The sequence below is a fragment of the Mobula birostris genome, chromosome 21 (genome assembly GCF_030028105.1).
Source record: "Mobula birostris isolate sMobBir1 chromosome 21, sMobBir1.hap1, whole genome shotgun sequence".
NCBI lineage: Eukaryota > Metazoa > Chordata > Chondrichthyes > Myliobatiformes > Myliobatidae > Mobula > Mobula birostris.
This window is the reverse complement of record NC_092390.1, coordinates 34220085-34241544: the sequence shown is the minus strand read 5'-3', so window position 1 is coordinate 34241544 and position 21460 is coordinate 34220085. Positions and strand designations below refer to the sequence as shown.

The 21460-nt window shown below is 39.2% G+C and overlaps 1 protein-coding gene, 1 long non-coding RNA gene and 1 pseudogene across 2 annotated transcripts in view; 1 reads left to right on the top strand and 2 right to left on the bottom strand.

Moving 5' to 3' along the window:
* Positions 1-5871, bottom strand: part of LOC140185713 (interferon-induced protein with tetratricopeptide repeats 5-like) — an 8140-nt gene extending 2269 nt beyond the window's left edge. Inside the window, exons 1-2 of the mRNA XM_072239268.1 lie at positions 5825-5871; positions 3794-3983 (exon numbers count right to left, since the gene is read on the bottom strand). Of these exons, the coding sequence (XP_072095369.1) occupies positions 3794-3798 (5 nt within the window). The 5' untranslated portion in view covers positions 3799-3983; positions 5825-5871. The remainder of the gene's footprint in view (positions 1-3793; positions 3984-5824) is intronic.
* Positions 1-8863, top strand: part of LOC140185716 (uncharacterized) — a 27903-nt gene extending 19040 nt beyond the window's left edge. The window contains exon 2 of the long non-coding RNA XR_011882702.1: positions 8351-8863. This is a non-coding gene — a long non-coding RNA (uncharacterized lncRNA). The remainder of the gene's footprint in view (positions 1-8350) is intronic.
* LOC140185715 (interferon-induced protein with tetratricopeptide repeats 5-like) lies at positions 7756-21460 on the bottom strand (annotated as a pseudogene).

Below are 21460 nucleotides of genomic sequence, written 5' to 3'. Positions count from 1 at the left end.
CTCTGGCTGGTTAGACCAGATTCTACCAAATGCTGATTAACCTGGTGGAAATCAGTTTTGCTTCTTGAAATACCAACCAGTAATCCAAGGCAGCCAGCTGAAAATAATTACTATGTTCAGATAATGTTGAATAATTGTGTTTTAAATTATGCAATAGAGTAGAATATATTTACATTCCAATTTGTCATTTAGGGGTTGGGCCAGTCCGGCAGGTCATTAACTCAGTAATTGGGAATAGGAAAGAAAATAAAACTTTGTGGCACCATCTCCGTCACTTGCTTCGCTATCTCAATACATGGCTGGTAAATTTCAGAAGCAATTGGTAGCAAGGCTGATTAGCCAGTGTCTCCAACAGATGAAACCCATCATCAGACAAAAACGCTAATGAGAAAGCTGAGAACAGAAGTCCCAAGGAAGAGCCTAAGGTTGCTGCTGATGCTATGAAAATACCATGGTTACCCAATTTAAATCAAGAAGGTAACATCCATCGTCTGCGACATGCCATGTTCTCACAACTACCATCAGACAGAAGGTACACAAGCTTGGAATCTTTCAAAACCACATTCAGAACGTTACCTCCCTTCACCCATGCAGTTCTAAAGTCAGAATAACTTTAAACACGCTTGTTTAACACTCTGAGTGCTTTGCACTAAAGTGGGTTTAGTTTACTTTTGTTATAATTGTCTTCTTTCTTGTAGGAATTGTGCATAATTTATGTTTATATTTCTCTTGTGGTTGCTTTGTATGTGATGCTATCTGCCTGTGATGCTATGTGTCTGCGATGCACCTGCAAGCAACTTGTTCATTTCACCTGAGCATATAGACTCAGTGGCAACACCTCCTGTACGTAATAAAGTTGCCACTGAGTGTGTGTTTGAGGTCTTCTGCCTCTGTAGCCAATGCACTTCAGGGTTCAATGTGTTGAGCATTCAGAGATGCTCCTGCACTGTTGTAACATGTGGTTATATGAGTTATGGTTGCCTTTCTGTCAGCCTAAAACTTTCTGACCATTCTCCTCTGACCTCTCTCATGATCAAGGTGTTTTCAGCCACAGAATCTCCGCTCACAGAATGGTTTCTTGCACCACTCTCTGCAAATTTCAGAGACTGTTCTGTTTGAAATTCCCACAAGATCCACAGTTTCTAAGAAACAAAAAGCATTCTGTTTGTCACCAGTAACCATTGCACTGTCAGGGTCACTTAGATCACATTTCATCCCCATTCTGATGTTTGGTCTGAACAACAACTGAACCACTTAACCTTGTCCGCATGCTTTTGTGCATTGAGGTGCTGACATGTTATAGGCTGGTGAGATATCTGCATTAAAGAGCTGTTGTACCTAATAAAGTGGCCACTCAGTGTATGCACTTGTGCAATGAACTCAGCTGAGATTTTGAACTGTTTCTGCAATGTTGACAACACAGCAAATTGGACAAACAATTGTAAAAGTGATAATTGTAAAATGAAAACAACATTATCTTATGCTTGATACTGTTGTTGTCAAGTCCATGAGAAGACGTTTGTCTCTCAGGAGAGCCCAGTACAATAACTAGTGTTATGTCCAGAATGAGAGATAGAGAATAATTCCTCCCCAGTGCAGGGAATTGTAAAAACACGGTGAAGATGACAGAGGTGCAAGAGTCTGCAGATGATTAAATCTGGAGCAAAAATAAAACAATCTGCTGAAGGTATTCCACAGGTCGAGCACTGTGGAGGTAAAAGAATGGTTAATGACTTGGGTCGAGACTCAATATCAGATCTGAAGAGTAGAGAGAAGGTAAACTGTATATAGAAGTCAGAGGAAGTGGTGAGACCAGGACTAGTAGGTGATACGAGTAACATGACGAAGGGGATCTGAACCCGATGTGTGTGCACAGAATCATAAACTGAGAAAGAGCATGAGTGGATACGTAAGACAGATTCAGTTGTTGGAGATTGAGACAACAAAGGTGAATGTGATAATTCTGCGGAACGTAGCGCTGACAGCTGAGCCAACCAAATGCAGATAAAGATGATCATGAATGTGGGGAGAAACTGATCATTCATGTCAAAGCCTGAAGCCACAAACATTGGAAGCAATGGAATAAGGAATAAGTCTTGGGAGGGAAGAGTTGGGTTTGGTGAAGGAAGTCAGGCAAGGAGGTTGGTGGCCAGGGTTGCCAAAGAATATTAGGTTGGGAAATGAGAAGTGGCTCAGACCATGGACAGGAAGGGGATACTGGACAATCAATTGGAGGAGGGATTGGATGAGGACTATGAGGATTTTCTCCTTTTGGGGGTGCACGCAACAGATGGATCATGTTACTGTCAGATCAGTAGTTGGTGGAGAAAAAGTGAGGTTAAGAGATTGCCGGGCAAAACTCTGATTGTGAAGATTCCCCACTCTCCTCAATGCAATTCTGTTGACTGACGTTGTCCTTGATTGGTTGAGACCTAAAGTTAGGATTATGGCCTGTTGTAATGCACTTCCCATGTCAGACTCACCAAGTTATTTAGTAACTTAAACTTGAGAAGGTCTTTCCAAATGTCCCACATTCAAGCAAGTATCAGTCCAGTTGCATAACGAGGCACCAAAACTTAATATTGTCAATCCCACAGTCAAAAGGATCTATGTCCATGCCCTGTGGCACACATCAATACTGAGGGTGGTGATCAGGTAATGTAACCAAAGATGCACAAAGCTCCAGTTTTGATTTCCAGCTCTCCTTGCAATTAAAGACTCACTTCCTGGTGTTCACTTTGATTATCAGTCACTGGGTTTAATCATTTTTTCTGTTTCATTATTCCTCCGGAACTACAAATTGGTCCACACTTCCCCAGCCTGAACTCCAGATTTTACAGTTGCCGTACCTCCATTAACCATCATGATGCTTTATAGTTTTTAATCTCTATCTGCTCTGCTCACTGCATCACTTAGTGACATCTATAAACTGCAATATATAATTCACTATTACTGAATGCTCTTGATGATGAAAAGACATTTCCCTAAAGCAGATTCCTTGAATTGGAGGATAAGTTTATTTATTTGCCTCTTGGGTGTTGCTGTGTGAATGAAATCACCAGAAAGAGTTTCTGGTAGATACAAAGCAGCTTCTTTATTTGACAAAACAAGCTACAGCAGGCATCATACGGACACGCTCTCGGTGGAAAAGTCTGCAAGCCCAACTAGGGGTTTGAAATTTATTTGCTAAACACAAAGAACAATTTCATATTTACAAAGTATAGACAACGCTTTCTTTTGAAGCTACATACAAACTTCATACCTTCTGATTCGCATCCATCACACAGATGCCAGCAGATCTGTGGACTGGGATTCACTGCTTCTAGGAATGCATTCTTCCAAATTAAATCCACAATACATTTTCAAGAAACAGAAGACCGGTAGCCAAAGCCATCTGCTAAGTGCAAATGACCTAAACCCAAAAATCACTCTAGCATTGGGGCTCTCTCACCTCATTAATTCTTTCCAATTCAGAGACCTGGACCACAAATCTTGCCTCAAATCATTATTTCCTGGGATGAAAAAAATGAGTGCTCTCATGTTCTTGGCCTCTCCCACTATCTCCCAGTAGTCTGAGTTCCCAGGATCGAGTAAAGTTCCCAAATGACAAACTGGGGTTCAGATCCCAAATCCTTACCCCAATTGATCTCAAACCCCTTTCCCAGATGTCTGCAGATCCATAGACAGATCACAATAAATATGACTGAACTGGTCATCCATGCTGAGACTATTGTAATTTTCTGAGAATGCCCTGACTTCTAATAACATCATGGAAAAGGGATAGATTACTCACCTCATGCTGCTCTTCGAGATTCTGGTTGTTCTTCAGATGATGGGAGAAACTACGTGACTAGTCGATGTGAGGATTTCTGGTAGCGTTTATAGTCTGGGAGTTGGGCTGAGTGGTATGATTCATTGACTGAGAGTGAAATGGAAAACGAAACCGGAACCTGAAACTTTCCTTGACAATTGGTCATGATAATCTATTATCATTAAAAGAGGTGCATAAGGTTACATTCCAACACCACCCAGATTTAATCCTTTTATATGCTACTAGTTAGTGTGAAGAATAGATTTTAGAATAATAATCTCAACAGTCTTTGAAGACCCAAAGATTCACAGAATTATTTGATATCTCTCTCAAACACTGCCTCACGCAATCCAGGAGAGTTCAGACTTTAACCCTCTGTTACTACACCATTCCTCCCTCTCTGTAACTATCTCCTCCTTGTGTCCTTGCTTTCCCAATTTCTGCTCAGTGGAGTTCTGACTTGGAGACATCATGGGCATTGACGTAGCAGGCAGGTGCTGCAGAGAGTCAAGTAAAGAAAGCATGAAATTTCAGGAACAGAGAATCTCCAACATTGGGCTCACCTTTGAAGTCAGAATGGAATCTTTTCAATGAGATATCTCTGAAATCAGGACTGGGCTAAGACTGACGAGAAAGAAGTGAATGGAAGAGGAAAAGGAGGTTGTGAAGGCTCTGTGATTGAGTTTTTCTGCAGCAAGAGAGGAGAGTGAGGTTTAAGGGAGAAGAAAGCGGAAGTAGAAAGAAAGAGAATGGAAAATGCAGGGGGAAATTCTGGACTCCAATGGGCGTGTGAACTATGATCAACGCCCATTGGGAGGGAGAGCCCAGGGAGTGAAAATGATCAGCGATGAACCAAGTATTTCTGAGAGAGTTGAGAGCAACAACCAGTAAACTGTTCAATGATACCATGCGACAAAACTGTGAGCTAACATTGTGTTGCACTTCTTAACTTTCAGACATCATGAAAGAAGTAGCTAAAGAATTGGATGAATTAGGGAATCCTATGGAAAATGCTATATATTATTTTTTAATGTATGGAAATATGTTGACTGATGCCCAGGCCTCCCATTGGACAAATTCCCATGCCATTAAGCTGGATATCATTTTAATCATTTCAGAAGATCCGGACTGCTCAGTTTTAAGGAGGGCCAGAAATGCTCATTTGAGGCCTCAGGGGATCAGATTAATCAGGGGTTTTCTCACACATTACTGGACATGTTTTGAGCTCACAGATTTTCCAACGGTGCTTTCCAGTACTCATTCTGGCACAGCAACCACTTCCCTGAGTGTGGAATCTAGGACACAGGTCATACCAAGGGAGATCTCAGTTATTAAGGATTTTATTGAGGAGAAAGAAGAGGAGGAGGAGGAGGTCAGGACAACCAACAGGTGAGGCTCCCTTGCAAGGTCTCTTCCAACTGACCAGTGTCTGCAACTGTGATGAACTCAATGAACTGAATCTTTCAATGGATTCAGTTGTTTGTCCGTCTTTATTTGTGTAAGTGGTGAGACCAAGACAAGCTATTGCTGATGCTCAATACTAGAAATAAAGTTTCTATTCGGAATTTGCAGTGCAAAGACATAGCGAGGCAGGTTGCCAGGTCAAGAGTCCATATTCTCATACCAGGGAACCATTTAATCGTCTTAGAGCAGTACGGTAGCATAGTGCTTAGCAGAAGGCTTTGCAATACTGATTACCCAGGTTCAATTCCCGTCATTACCTGAAAGGAAGTGGTACATGCACTATACATCCTGAAATTCTTTTTCTTTGCAAACATTGACAAAAACAGAGGAGTGCCCAAAAGAATGAATGACAGTTTCGAACTCTGAAGACCGACCCCCAGCTCCCCGAACCCATGCATAAGCAACAGCAAAGCAACGATTCCCCCTCCTGCAACAGCAAAAAAGTGTCGGCGCCCCCCACTGAGCATTCAAGCGCGCATCAAAGCATCGATATAAACAGAGACTTGGAGTACCCCAAAGACTACTCGTTCACCCAGTAATTCGACATACCACAGGGTCTCTCTCTCCTTAATACGGGAAATGAGGTGTTCCCATTTCACAGCGAGAAGGGAGACATAACAAACAACTCGCTGATTTATGATGTTAAAAGTCTATTGCATTGCTTTTTCCGAGCTCTGTGCCTGAAGAAATTGGATCTCTGGGCACACAGCCAGCAGCTGGCTTGCGGCTTTCGATCTTCCGTCTCCCACAACACACCAATCTCTGTGGCAGCACTGAACTCAATTCCGCTCTCCTCCGGAGCCACAAAATCCTGGAACCGTGAGGGCATGCTTGGCATATCGAGTAGTGGCCAGTTGTTAGATCCTGAGAGCGGGTCCCATTCCCACATAGCATCAAAGTCAGCATGTCAACGGTCTTCAAAAGAACCCTGGAAGGGAACAATAGAGATTTTAAACATAGAAATAGAGCTGTTTCCGAAGATGCAAGCAAAGGAGTCTCCATTAGGCGCCATTGTTCTCCTAAGCTCCTCCTCCTCCATGTGTTGACTACTGAAGAGGCCAAGCACAACATCAAATGAAAGAGGAATTATGGGAAAAGGCCAAACAAAAAGTAGCCTGCAAGACCAAACATAACAATAACAAAGCAGAAACCAAGATCACTCGGAAATTGAAAATGAAAAACATTACAATGGTTATCAAAATTAGCAGAGTATTTTTTAGCAATTATCTTAGGAAAAAGAAGCTTATTGGGCAAATTGCCAACCACTTAAAACAGAAACTGTGAACTTTAAGTGACTATGAAAAAATGTACTTACAACAGAGGAGATAGCAGGGTCAACATCAAAATGTCAGCACTGAGGCAAAAGCATACACAAAGATTATACAACAAACACAAAGGAAAATATAGATTATATATAAATTGTGCAAAAATTATTCAAGACATCCCAAGGCAACTGCCATCAGTTTAATGTTCAAAGAATCCTGTTTATGCTTGTACTTGCGTCACTGAAAAGCAACATGTAGGTGTAACAGTTGGTTCGAAGGAAAACTGGTTTGACAAGATAATCTGAATGAAAGAACAAGGAAGCCTGACTACAATTATTATGAAAGATCTGTTTTGCCATTGGAATCTCTGGCAACGTTTACAGGCTGATAGTGTTGATGAGACTTTGTCTGAAGTATTGTTTTGGTCTCCAGACCAAGGACTGGATGTCCTTGCCATCAAGCAGGGTTTCCCAACCTTTTTTTTATGCCATGGAGACTTGTCATTAACCGAGGGGTATGTGGATCCCAGGTTGGGAACCCCTGCCACAAAGGGACTGCAGCAAAAACTTACAAAGTTCACCCCAGGGATAGCAGGGTTAAGGTTAACTAGAAGACAAAAACTACATTGTCTGGCATTCATAAAACGAAATGAGATTGCATTGGAACTTAATAAATTGCACTAATAAATACGTTGTTGTGTCTGTAGGAGGTGCAACAGGAAAACACAAATGCAGTCTGCAATACCAGAGAAGAGGGGGTAAAAGATGAATGTAATGTCAGAAGTATGATCAATAGCTTGAATGTAAACTACAGGTACCTGAATCTTCTGTTGACACTTGAAGGCTGTAATGTGGCCATCCAGAAGATGAGGTGATGTTCCTCAAGCTTATATTGAACTTTGCTAGAACAGTGAACAGGTCAGAGTGTGATGAAGAAGTCAAGGGGCAGGCAACAACCATGAAACGATTGAGGTGGACTGGAAGACGCGCATCGCATCTGCGAAAGATTTCTTAATGAAGGGAAGACCAAATCAGTAGCACTCAGCTCTGCTTACTGAAATTAGAATCGTTAACTGCATTATCAGGACTAAAGGCAGGAGTGAAACTTCCTTAAATGTTCCTTGAACCGATACTGTTTACCATTGTGTGCACAAGAAAATCACTCAAACTTCACTACTGGTCTGGAGAATTAAATCATAACATTTTATTCGTTACTTTTACACTTAGTTTCTGATATTTTAGCTCATTTAACAATATTGAAAGAAAAATATATATTAATGACCATCAGATTTTAAATTAAAATTTTATTTGAATACTGCAAACATTGGAAATCCAAATTCTTAACTTTAAAATTCTGAAATAAAAACACACAGCAGGTCAGGCAATATCTCAATCTTCAGTCTGAAAAATAAACTTTTTCTTCCCTGCCATGGATACTGAACAGTCTGCTAAATGTTATCAGAATTTTCTGCTTTTATAGCAAAATATTTGGTACTTTGGTGCTTTTTCACTGTAAATTACATGAAGATTTAACTCATTAGTGTGGAATGTAAACCAACACTGTACATAGATTGTACATCATCTGGAATATTTTTGCCTACAAACTAAAATTGCTTGGAATGGAATTATTAACAGCAAAAAATGTAAAAGAGTAAGGAAAGTTTATAGTAATCAACCTCAAGTGTAAATTGGAATCTAGAACGTTCCACATAATTGGGTCATAATTAGCTATGGTTCATTTGGGGAATAATGGAGTTGAGTTCTTTGCTTTGTCATTTGAGAATTTTATAAATCATTTCAATTTCTTGCAGAGCCAGCTTTGCACAGGCAGAGTACCCCCATGGATCTCTCTGGGTATCTGGAGCCTAAGTAGAAAGGCGTAATTCAGAAGGAGCATTGAGATATTCTTCATTGCCAGGATCATATTCCAAGGCCTTTTCACAGCATTCAACAGCCTCATCATTCTCCCCAGACAGCTGGTGCACCATCCCAAGAATTCCAAAGGCTTTGCTGTTTCTTAGATTCCTCTGAATTTGTTTTCCTAAGATCTTTCTCAAGTTACTGTCACAGATCTTCCATTTTTTATTTCCACGAAAGAATTTAAGTCCATCCAGAAAATAAATGATGGTGTTTGATTCAGATCCTTTGTGGTGCAGTTCAAATAATCCAACTTGTAAAGAGAGTGCCTGCTTATGATCCAGAGCAAGATATTCCAAGCTCAGCAGACTGTTGTAGATGTCCTCTGCTCTGACTGCTTCTCCATTTTCTAAGCAGATTGCTGCAATATCCAGTTTTGCAAAAATAAATAATTGTTTGAGTTCAAATACCTTTTCAAAGTGATATTTGCACTTACTGATCAACTCAGCTTTCTGTTGAAATGCAGCTCTGTCAGGATAGCTGTAGTCTGCTTTCTTTTTCAGAGTGAACAGTTTTCCCCTGTAACATATACCAATTTGGTGGTGTAAGAAGGACAAGCATGGAGTAAATTCTAAAGCTCTCTTCAACAGGCCTATTGCGATATCAATATCTCCTCCTATTCTGTAACACTTTGCTGCATAACGAAGCACATATGGCAGATCTGGGGTCTTCCTCAATGCTTCTTCAACTAATTCATTTGCTTTCTCTGCTTCATTGAACTCTTGCAGCTTTAGGGCCAACATAACCATGGCCACTGTGTCATCTGGATCAAGCTCCAGCACCTGTCGCAGATACTTCACACACTGACTCTGCTCCTGTTTCTCTGAAACACCAGAATATGTTTCCAGATGATAAAGAGCAGTCGCATAGCCCATCGTCCATTCCACATTATCGGAATCTTCTTTTAGAGCCTTCTCAAAACATTCCTTTGCTTTCTCATAGTAAACACTACTACCAAAAGTTAACAATGACCATCCCTTCTCCCTGTACACCTCAGGGATCATTGCTGTATAGCGAGGGCCGTCACTGAGTGGTTTACAGATCATCTCCAGCTTGTCCAGGTAGGACTGGGCCTCGGTCAGTTGTCCCATGTGGTAATGCACCCAGGCAAAGTTTCCATAGGTGATGATGCTTCTTCTTTCAAATTCATTGTTGTGGTTCTCTCTCCAAATCTTTTCCGCTTCCTTTAAATTTTGAATTGCTTCTTCGTAGTTGCCTTGCTGACAGTTTACAAAAGCAAATTGGTTGTAGGATGTGGCTTGATATTTGACACCAAGTTTTATAGAATCTTGTAATCTAAGCTTCATATCAATGAAGTCAGTGTTGTCCTTCTGTGGAAACCACGTGAAGTGACACTGAAGCTGGCAGAGTTTCTCAAACAGGGATTCCTTCAGAGTGTTGCTGCATGGAAGCACAAAGTAATCAAAGATTATTGATGTTCAATCGATTCTCCATCCTAACTACTGAATGCTTAGATTGACAAAAGTAACAAATTCTGAATTCCTGAGCTGGGGCCAAGAAAGAGAGCGATGTGTGCAGAATAGTTCAATCTCTGCCTGGTAAGACCAGATTCTACCAAATGCTGATTAACCTGGTGGAAATCAGTTTTGCTTCCAGAAATACCAACCAGTAATCCAAGGCAGCCAGCTGAAAATAATTACTATGTTCAGATAATGTTGAATGAAAGTGTTTTAAATTATGCAATAGAGTAGAATATATTTACATTCCAATTTGTCATTTAAGGTTTCGGCCAGTCCAGCAGGTCATTAAATAAGTAACTGGAAAAGGAAAGTTAAAAACAACTTTGTGACACCATCTCAGTCCGTTGTCTCTCTATCAGAAATCATGGCTGATAAATTTCAGAAGCAATTTGGTAGCAAGGCTAATTAGCCAGTATCTCCAACAGATGAAACCTATCATCAGACAAAAACGCTAAAGAAAAAACTGTGAACAGAAGTTTCAAAGAAGAGCCTAAAGTTGCTGCTGATGCTATGAAAATACCATGGGTATCCAATTTAAATCAAGAGGTAACATCCATCGTCTGGGATATGCCATCTTCTCACAACTGCCATCAGACAGAAGATTCAGAAGCCTGGAATATTGCAAAACCACATTCAGGATGTTACTTCCCTTCAACCATTCAGTTCTTGAACCAATCAGCATAACTTTAATCACTCTTGTTTAACACTCTGAGTGCTTTGCACTAAAATGGGTTTAGTTTATTTTTGTTATGATTGTCTTCTTTCTTGTAGGAATTGTGTATAATTCATGTTTATGTTTCTCTTGTAAATGCTCCTTATGTTATGCTATGTGCCTGTGACGCAGCTGCAAGCAACTTGTTCATTTCACCTGAGCAACCATAACTCATATAACCACATGTTACAACAGTGCAGGAGCATCTCTGAATGCTCAACACATTGAACCCTGAAGTGCATTGGCTACAGAGACAGAAGACCTCAAACATGCAGTCTGTGGTCACTTTATTCGACACCTCCTGTTCATTATAAAGTGCCCTCTAAGTGTATGTTTGAGGTCTTCTGCCCCTGTAGCCAATGCACTTCAGGGTTCAATGTGTTGAGCATTCAGAGATGCTCCTGCTCTGTTGTAACATGTGGTTATATGAGTTATGGTCCCCTTTCTGTCAGCCTAAAACCTTCTGACCATTCTCCTCTGACCTCTCTCATGAACAAGGTGTTTTCAGCCACAGAATCTCCGCTCGCAGAGTGGTTTCTTGCACCATTCTCTGCAAATTCCAGAGACTGTTCTGTTTGAAATTCCCAGGAGATCCATAGTTTCTAAGAATTAAAAACCATTCCCTCAGGCACCAACAACCATTGCATTATCGGGGTAACTTAGATCACATTTCTTCCCCATTCTGATGTTTGATCTGAACGACAACTGAATCATTTGACCTTGTCTGCATGCTTTTGTGCATTTAGGTGCTGACACATTAACCAATGGTGAGATATCTGCATTATAGAGCTGGTGTACCTAATAAAGTGGCCACTCAGTGTATGCACTTGTGCAATGAACTCAGCTGAGACTTTGAACTGTTTCTGCAATGTTGACAACACAGCAAATTGGACAAACTATTGGAAAAGTGATAATTGTAAATGAAAACAACATTATCTTATGCTTGACACTGTTGTTGTCAAGTCCATGAGAAGACGTTTGTCTCTCAGGAGAGCCCAGTACAATAATTAGTGTTATGTCCAGAATGATAGATAGAGAATAATTCCTCCCCAGTGCAGGGAATTGTAAAAACATGGTGAAGGTGACAGAGGTGCAAGAGTCTGCAGATGATTAAATCTGGAGCAAAAAAAAGACAATCTGCTGAGGGTACTCCACAGGTCGAGCACTGTGGAGATAAAAGAATGGTTAGTGACTTTGGTTGAGACTCAATATCAGATCTGAAGAGTAGAGAGAAGGGAAACTGTATAAAGAAGTCGGAGGAAGTGGTGAGACCAGGACTAGTAGGTGACACGAGGAGCATGACAAAGGGGATCTGAACCCGATGTGTGTGCACAGAATCATAAACTGAGAAAGGGCATGAGTGGATCAGTAAGACAGATTCAGTTGTTGGAGATCGAGACAACATAGGTGAATGTGATAATTCTGCAGAACGTAGTGCTGACAGCTGAGCCAACCAAATGCAGATAAAGATGATCATGAATGTGGGGAGAAACTGATCATTCATGTCAAAGCCTGAAGCCACAAACATTGGAAGCAATGGAATAAGGAATAAGTCTTGGGAGGGAAGAGTTGGGTTTGGTGAAGGAAGTCAGGCAAGGAGGTTGGTGGCCAGGGTTGCAAAAGAATATTCGGTTGGGAAATGAGAAGTGGCTCAGACCATGGACAGGAAGGGGATACTGGACAATCAATTGGAGGAGGGATTGGATGAGGACTATGAGGATTTTCTCCTTTTGGGAGTGCACACAACAGATGGATCATGTTACTGGCAGATCAGCAGTTGTTGGAGAAAAAGTGAGGTTAGGAGATTGCCGGGCAAAACTCTGATTGTGAAGTTTCTGCACTCTCCTCAATGCAATTTTGTTGACTGACGTTGTCCTTGATTGGTTGAGACCTAAAGTTAGGATTATGGCCTGTTGTAATGCACTTCCCATGTCAGACTCACCAAGTTATTTAGTATCTTAAACTTGGGAAGGTCTTTCCAAATGTCCCGCATTCAAGCAAATATCAGTCCAGTTGCATAACGAGGCACCAAAACTTAATATTGTCAATCCCACAGTCAAAAGGATCTATGTCCATGCCCTGTGGCACACATCAATACTGAGGGTGGTGATCAGGTAATGTAACCAAAGATGCACAAAGCTCCAGTTTTGATTTCCAGCTCTCCTTGCAATTAAAGACTCAGTTCCTGGCATTCACTTTGATTATCAGTCACTGGGTTTAATCATTTTTTCTGTTTCATTATTCCTCCACAACTACAGATTTGTCCACATTCCCCCACCCTGAACTCCAGATTTTGCAGTTGCCATACCTGCATTAACCATCATGATGCTTTATAGTTTTTAATCCCCATCTACTCTGCTCACTGCATCACATAGTGATATCTATAAACTGCAACATATAATTCACTATTACTGAATGCTATTGATGATGAAAAGCCATTTCCCAAAAGCAGATTCCTTGAATCGGAGGATATGCTTACTTATTTGCCTCTTGCGTGTTGCTGTGTGAATGAGATCACCGGAAAGAGTTTCTGGTAGATACAAACCAGCTTCTTCATTTGACAAAACAAGGTACAGCAGGCATCGTACGGTGACGCTCTCGGTGGAAAAGTCTGCAAGCCCAACTAGGGGCTTGATATTTATTTGCTAAACACAAAGGACAAATCCATATTTACAAAGCATAGACGATGCTTTCTTTTGGAGCTTCCCACAAACTTCAGACCTTCGGATTCGCATCCATCCCACAGATGCCAGCAGGTCTGTGGACTGGGATTCACAGCTTCTAGGAATGCATTCTTCCAAATTAAATCCACAATACATCCTCAAGGAACAGAAGACCGGTAACCAAAGCCATTTGCTAAGTGCAAATGACCTAATCCCAAATATCACTCTAACATTGGGGCTCTGTCACCTCATTAATTCTTTCCAATTCAGAGACCTGGAATACAAACGTTGCCTCAAATCATCATTTCCTGGGATGAAAAAAGTGAGTGCTCTCATGTTCTTGGCCTCTCCCACTATCTCCCAGTAGTCTGAGTTCCCAGGATCGAGTAAAGTTCCCAAATTGCAAACTGGGGTTCAGATCCCAAATCCTTACCCCAATTGGTCACTAACCCCTTTCCCAGATGCCTGCAGATCCATAGGCAGATCACAGTAAATATGACTGAACTGGTCATCCATGCTGACACTACTGTAATTTTCTGAATTCTAATAACATCATGGAAAAGGAATGGGTTACTCAGCTCATGCTGCTGTTTGGGATTCTGGCTACACTTCACAGGGCGGGAGAAACTACGTGACTGTTCAATGTGAGGATTTCTGGTAGCTTTTAAAGTCTGGGCGTTGGGCTGAGTGGTATGATTCATTGACTGAGAGTGGAATGGAAAATCAAACTGGAACCTGAAGCTTTCCTTGACAACAGAATTGGTCATGATAATCTATTACTATTATAACAGGTAATGTTACATTCCAACACCACCCATATTTAATCCTTTCACATGCTACTCATCCCCACTAGTTATTGTGAAGAATAGATTTTAGAATAATAATCTCAACAGTCTTTGAAGGACCAAAGATTCACAGAATTATTTGATATCTCCCTCAAACACTGCCTCACGCAATCCAGGAGAGTTCAGACTTTAACCCTCTGTTACTACACTATTGCACTCTCTCTGTAACTATCTCCTCCCTGTCTCCTTGCTTTCACTAGCTCTGCTCAGTGGAGTTGTGACTTGGAGACATCACGAGCATTGACGTAACAAGCAGGTGCTGGAGAGAGTTGAGTAAAGAACGTATGAAAATTCAGGAACGGAGAGTCTCCAACATTGAACTCATTTTTGAAGTCAGAATGGAATCTTTTCATTGAGATATCTCTGAAATCAGGACTGGGCTGACTGAGGAGAAAGAGATGAATGGAAGAGGAAAAGGAGTTTGTGAAGGCTCCGTGATGGAGTTTTGCTGCAGCAAGAGAGAAGAGTGAGGTTTAAAGGAGAAGAAAGCGGAAGTAGAAAGAAAGAGAATGGAAAATGCAGGGGGAAATTCTGGATTCTAATGGGCAATGTGAACTATAATCGATGCCCATTGGGAGAGAGAGCCCAGGGATTGAATATGATGAGTGATACACCAAGTAATTCTAGGAAAACTGGGAGCAACAACCAGTAAAGTGTTGAATGGTACCATGGGACAAAACTTATGCGCTAACATCGTGTTGCAGTTCTAAACTTTCAGACATCAGAAAAGAAGTAGCTGAAGAAAATTCCCAGTTTAGCTAAAGAATTGGATGAATTGGGGAATCCTGTGGAAAATGCTGTATGTTATTTTCTAATGTATGGAAATATGTTGACTGATGCCCAGGTCTCCCATTGGAGAAATTCCCATGCCATTAAGCTGGATATGATTTGATCACTTCAGAAGATCTGGACTGCTCGGTTTTAAGGAGGGCCTGAAATGCTCATTTGAGGCCTCAGAGAATCGGATTTATCAGGGGTTTTCTCAAACACTATTGAACATGTTTTGAGCAAACAGATTTTCCAACAGTGCTTCCCAGTACTCATTCTAGCACAACAACCACTTCCCTGAGTGTGGAATCTAGGACACGGGTCATCCCAAGGAAGAGCTCAGTTATTAAGGATTTTATTGAGGAGAAAGAAGAGGAGGAGGAGGAGGTCAGGACAACCAACAGGTGAAGCTCCCTTGCAAGGCCTCTTCCAACTGACCAGTGTCCGCAACTGTGATGAACTCAATGAACTGAATCTTTCGATGGATTCAGTTGTTTGTCCATCTTTATTTGTGTAAGTGCTGAGACCAAGACAAGCTATTGCTGATGCTCAATACTGGAAATAAAGTTTCTAGTAGGAATGTGCAGTGCAAAGACATAGCGAGGCAGGTTGCCAGGTCAAGAGTCCATATTCTCATACCAGGGAACCACTTAAAAGTCTTAGAGCAGTACGGTAGCATAGTGTTTAGCAGAAGGCTTTGCAATACAGATTACCCAGGTTCAATTCCCGTCATTACCAGAAAGGAATTGATACATTCTTTCTCTGACCATGTGCGTTTTTTTCCAGGTGCTCTGGCTTCTACTCACAGTCCAAGGATGTACCAGTTGTTGGGTTAATGCTCATTGTAATATTGTCCCATGATCAGGCTCGGATTAAATCGGGGGGTTGCTGGGCAGTGAGGTTCAAAGGGAAGGGATGGCCTATTACATGTTGCATCTCAATAAATAAATAATAAATAGAACTTGTCCTTGAGCCTGATAGCACACGCTTTGGGGCTTTTGCATCTTTTGACCAATGGAGGGGTGGTGGGGGTGGAAGAAAGAATGTCTGCGGTGTGTGCAGGGTCTCTGATAATGCCTGTTGCTTTATTGAGGCAGTGAGAAGTGTTGACAGAGTCATGGGATAGAAGGCTGATTTTCAGTCAGGTGCTGTGCTGTGTCCACAATTCTCAAAAGTAGAGGCACTGGTGAGCTTCCTTAGCCATGGCATCTCTGTATTGGACCAGGACAAACCATTGGTGATGTTCACTGTAGAAATTCGAAGTCTCTACAACCTTCTGATGTTTACACTATGATTGGTTGCATCATGGGTGTTTGGAAGGAGAAACCAAAACCGCTGTAAAAGTGCTAGATTTATATAAAGCTGTCTATGTAGTGGAACAGGCTGCTGACATAATAATCTGAATGCATTTGATGTTTACTATCGATGTTTGGGGGGAATGTGAAAAGAACATCATGCAGAACTGATTTCTATCACCAAGGATGAAAATCCAAAGGTTTCAAAGGTACATTTAATGTCAGAGAAATTATTTTTCTTTGCAAATATCCACGAAAACAGAGGAGTGCCCCAAAGAATGAATAACAGTTTAGAACTCCAAAGACTCACCCCCAGTTATCCCCACCCATGCATAAGCAACAGCAAAACAACAATTCCCCCTCCTGAACCAGCAAAAAAGTGTCGGCACCCCCCACTGAGCACTCAAGTGTGCAGCAAATCATCAATAAAAACATAGACTTGGAGTACCCCAAAGACTACTCGTTCACCCGATAATTTGACATACCACAGGGTCACTCTTCCCCTAATTAGAGAAATGGGGTGTCCCCATTTCACAGCGGGAAGGGAGACATAACAAACAACTCACTGATTTATGATGTTCAAAGTCTATTGCACTGCCTTTTCCGAGCTGGTCTTCCGTCTCCCATGGCACACCAATTTTCTTTCTTTCTTTTTCAATCTTTTTATTAGTTTCATAAAAATAAACATAACATGGTAGTAGTACAAAGTTATTGGGAATACATTGTTATAATTAACATGAGTGATTATAAAGCCAGATGACACTTAAATGATAAAACTCCCAATCATATAGGATACAAATGAATAATATAAAACAAAGAAAAATATCTAAAAAAAACATGAAAAATGAAAAAAAATAATACCCCCCCCAAAAAAAACTAATCTAACCAGAATTAATCAACTAAACTAGAAAAAAAAGGCATGGGCTGTTTTGTAACATCGTTAAAAAAAAGAGAAAAAAGAAAACCTTAGTGTCGATGACTCCGTTCCTCTCAACCAACATTACAGAGAAGTAAAATAAGTTTGGAAATGGTCATATGAAAATGTTGAATAAATGGCCTCCAAGTCTTTTTGAACTTAATAGAGGGGTCATAAACAACACTTCTAATTTTTTCCAAATTTAAACACAACATAGTTTGAGAAAACCAGTGAAATGTGGTAGGAGGGTTAATCTCTTTCCAATTCAGCAAAATGGATCTTCTAGCTATTAAAGTAAGAAATGCAATCATCCGACGAGCTGAAGAGGTTAAATGATTTGATTCTATCATTGGTAACCCAAAAATAGCAGTAATTGGGTGAGGTGGTAAGTCTATATTCAAAACCATTGAAATAATATCAAAAATATCTTTCCAATATTTTTTCAACAAAGGACATGACCAAAGCATGCGAGTTAAAGAAGCTATCTTGGAGTGAGATCTATCATATATAGGATTTATATAAGAGTAATAACAAGATAATTTATCTTTGGACATATGAGCCCTGTGAACTACTTTAAACTGTATCAACACATGTTTAGCACATATAGAGGATGAGTTAACTAATTGAAGAATTTTTTCCCATTTTTCAATCAGTACAGTAATCTTAAGTGCTCTTTCCCAATCAGTTTTAATTTTATTAGATACATCAGGACATAAATTCATTATTATATTATAAATAATTGCTACCTACAACACCTTTCTGAAAAAGATTTAAATCTAAAATTTTTTCCAAAATATTCATTGGATATAAATGTGGAAAATTAGGAGAAACAGTAATTAAAAGTTTCTAACCTGTAGATATCTAAAAAAGTGAAATCTAAGTAAATTATATTTATTATATAGTTGTTCAAAGGACATAAAACAATTCTCCAAAAATAAATCACAAAATCGTACTATACCTTTGATTTTCCAATCCAGATAACCTTGATCCATAGTGGAAGGTTGAAAAAAGAAATTAGATATAATAGGACTTGCTAAAATAAATTGGTTCAACCCAAAAAATTTTCTAAATTGAAACCATATACGTAAAGTATGCTTAACTATTGGATTATTCATTTGTTTATACAATTTAGAAAGAATAAAAGGAAGTGAAGTCCCTAAAACAGAACCCAGTGAAAACTCTTGTAATGAATTACATTCAAGATTTACCCAGTGTGGACTTGAAATTACATCCAAGTCCCGTAACCAAAACTTTAAGTATCGATTATTAATTGCCCAATAGTAAAATACAAAATTTGGGAGCGCTAACCCCACATCTTTTTTAGATTTCTGTAAATGCCTTTTATCTAGCCTAGGGTTTTTGTTCTGCCATATATATGAAGAAATTTTGAAATCATCATTATCAAAAAAAGATTTTGGAATAAAAATTGGTACCGATTGAAATACATATAAAAATTTAGGCAAAATAATCATCTTGATAGCATTGATCCGACCAATCAGAGACAAAGACATTGGTGACCATTTAGTAAACAAAAGTTTAATCTGATCAATTAAAGGTAAAAAATTAGCTTTAAATAAATCTTTATGCTTTTTTGTGATTTTAATCCCGCAAGATATATAGAAGAGTCAGTAACCAATTTAAACGGTAAACATCCATAAATAGGAACCTGCTTATTTAGCGGAAATAATTCACTCTTATTAAGGTTCAATTTATAACCAGAAAAAGTACTAAATTGACCCAACAAGGATAACAAATCATCTGCATATAATGATAATTTCTGTATTTCATTTCCGCGGGTAATACCAAAAATGTTGGGCGAGTCACGGATAGCAATTGTTAAAGGTTCAAGGGTAATATTAAGTAATAAAGGACTAAGAGGGCATCCTTGCCTTGTACTGTGAGATAGACGAAAAAAGGGAGATCCTTGATTATTAGTACAAACTGAAGCCACAGGTGTATGACGTAACAATTTAATCCAAGATATAAATATCAGGCTAAAATTAAATTTCTCGAACACACTAAATAAATATGGTCATTCAACTCTATCAAAGGCTTTCTCAGCATCTAATGAAATAATACATTCCGGAGTGTTAAGTGAGGGGGTATAAACAATAGTCATTAACCTCCTGATATTAAAAGATGAATAATGGTTTTTAATAAATCCTGTTTGGTCCACAGATATAATTTGAGGTAATACCTTCTCTAACCTAGTTGCTAAAATTTTTGAAAAAATTTTTGAATCTACATTCAAAAGAGATATCGGTCTATATGATGCCCAATCAGTAGGATCTTTATTCTTTTTAAGAATTAAAGAAATAGAAGCTTCATAAAACGATTGTGGTAATTTACTGATTGCTTCTTTGAATATTCTAGACAGCTAAGGAGAGAGAATAGAGGAAAAATACTTTAAAAATTCCACTGTAAAACCATCCAGACCAGGTGCTTTACCAGAATTCATTGATGAGATTACAGCTGTTATTTCTTCCTCTGTAATAGGAGTTTCTAATGTTAAACAATCTTTGGGTGATAATTTCGGAAAACTCAATTTTCTTAGAAAATCATGCATGATGTTAAAATCATGAGGAAAGTCAGGATGGTATAAAGAGGTATAAAATTCTTGAAAGGTTTTGTTTATCTCGTCATGATCAACTGTCAAAGTATCATCATATTTACGAATCTTAGTAATTTGACGTTTAACCGAAGTAGATTTCAATTGATTAGCTAATAATTTACCCGATTTATCACTATGAATATAAAACTCACTTCCAGTTTTCATTGATTGATTTTCAATCGAGGATGTTAATAGTAAACTATGTTCTATTTGAAGTTCAACTCTCTGTTTATGAGGCTCCTTGCTAGGAGCAATAGCATATTTTTTATCAATTTCTTTAATTTTATCAACCAACAAAAGTATTTCATTCTTAGTACGTTTTTTCAAGCCAACAGAATAGGAAATAATCTGTCCGCAGATATAAGCTTTAAAAGCATGCAATACTGTTACGTTGGAAATTTCTTTCGTAATATTAGTTGAAAAGAAGAAATCAATCTGTCTCTTCATAAACTTAACAAAGTCCAAGTCTTGAAGCAAATTAGAATTAAATCGCCATTGTCTATTAGTAGAAAATGTACCCATTACCTTAATAGAAAGTTTCATTGGAACATGATCCAAAATGGCGATAATGCCATAATTGCAATCAAATACAGATGGAATTAATCGAGAGTCAATAAAAAAGTAGTCAATTCGAGAATAAGAATGGCAAACATGTGAAAAGAATGAAAATTCTTTGTCCTTTGAGTGCAGAAATCTCCAAATTTCTGAAATTCCAGAATCAATCATAAAAGAGTTGATAAGAGTAGCTGACTTATTCGGTAGAGCCAGACTACCAATGGCTCTATCCAACATAGAATTTAAACATAAATTAAAATCACCACCCATTATCAACATATACTCGTTTAAGTTAGGAAAGGAAGTGAATAGGTACTTAAAAAAAATCAGGATAATCCACATTTGGAGCATAAACGTTAACCATAGCAACTTTTTTATTAAAAAGTAACCCAATAATTAACAAAAATCTACCACTAGGATCTAAGATAACGTTTTGATGAGTAAATCTAATTGAGGAATCTATAAAAATAGAAACGCCTTTGACTTTGGCGTGGGAGTTCGAGAGGTATTGTTCTTCTTTCCAAAACTTAAAGAAGCGTTGATTGTCCTCTTTCCTTACATGAGTTTCTTGTGCAAAAAGAATGTGAGCATTCAGTCTTTGGAATACTTTGAAAATCTTTTTCCGTTTTATTGGATGGTTTAAAACATTTATATTCCAAGAGACAAAATTAATAATGTGAGCCAAAATTTAATGTTAACCCTTTGGTATATAAGGGGTTACCCATCAGGTAAACGCATGAGAATCGGAAAAGGAATAAATATTCAGAGAGGAACCAGAAATCACGACACTGCAGATATCTTTGTAGTACTAAATCAGCCCCATAGAAAAAAATTAGTAAAAAAGAAAAGAAACTCCCGCACTCTCCACCCCTGAAAACCCCAAACTAAGCCAGAGGAAGCTGAGAAAAGAACTGACCTCAAGTCTGCCAACCTCCAGAGCCACAAAATCCTGGAACCGTGAGGGCATGCTTCGCATATCGAATAGTGGCCAGTCATTAGACCCCTAGAGCGGGTCCCATTCCCACGTAGAATCAAAGTCAGACTGTCACTCCAGGTCGGGGTCTTCAAAAATCCCTGAAAGGGAAAAGTAGAGATATTAAACATAGAAATAGAGCTGATTCCGAAGATGCAAGCGAAGGAGTCGCCGTTAGGCGCCAT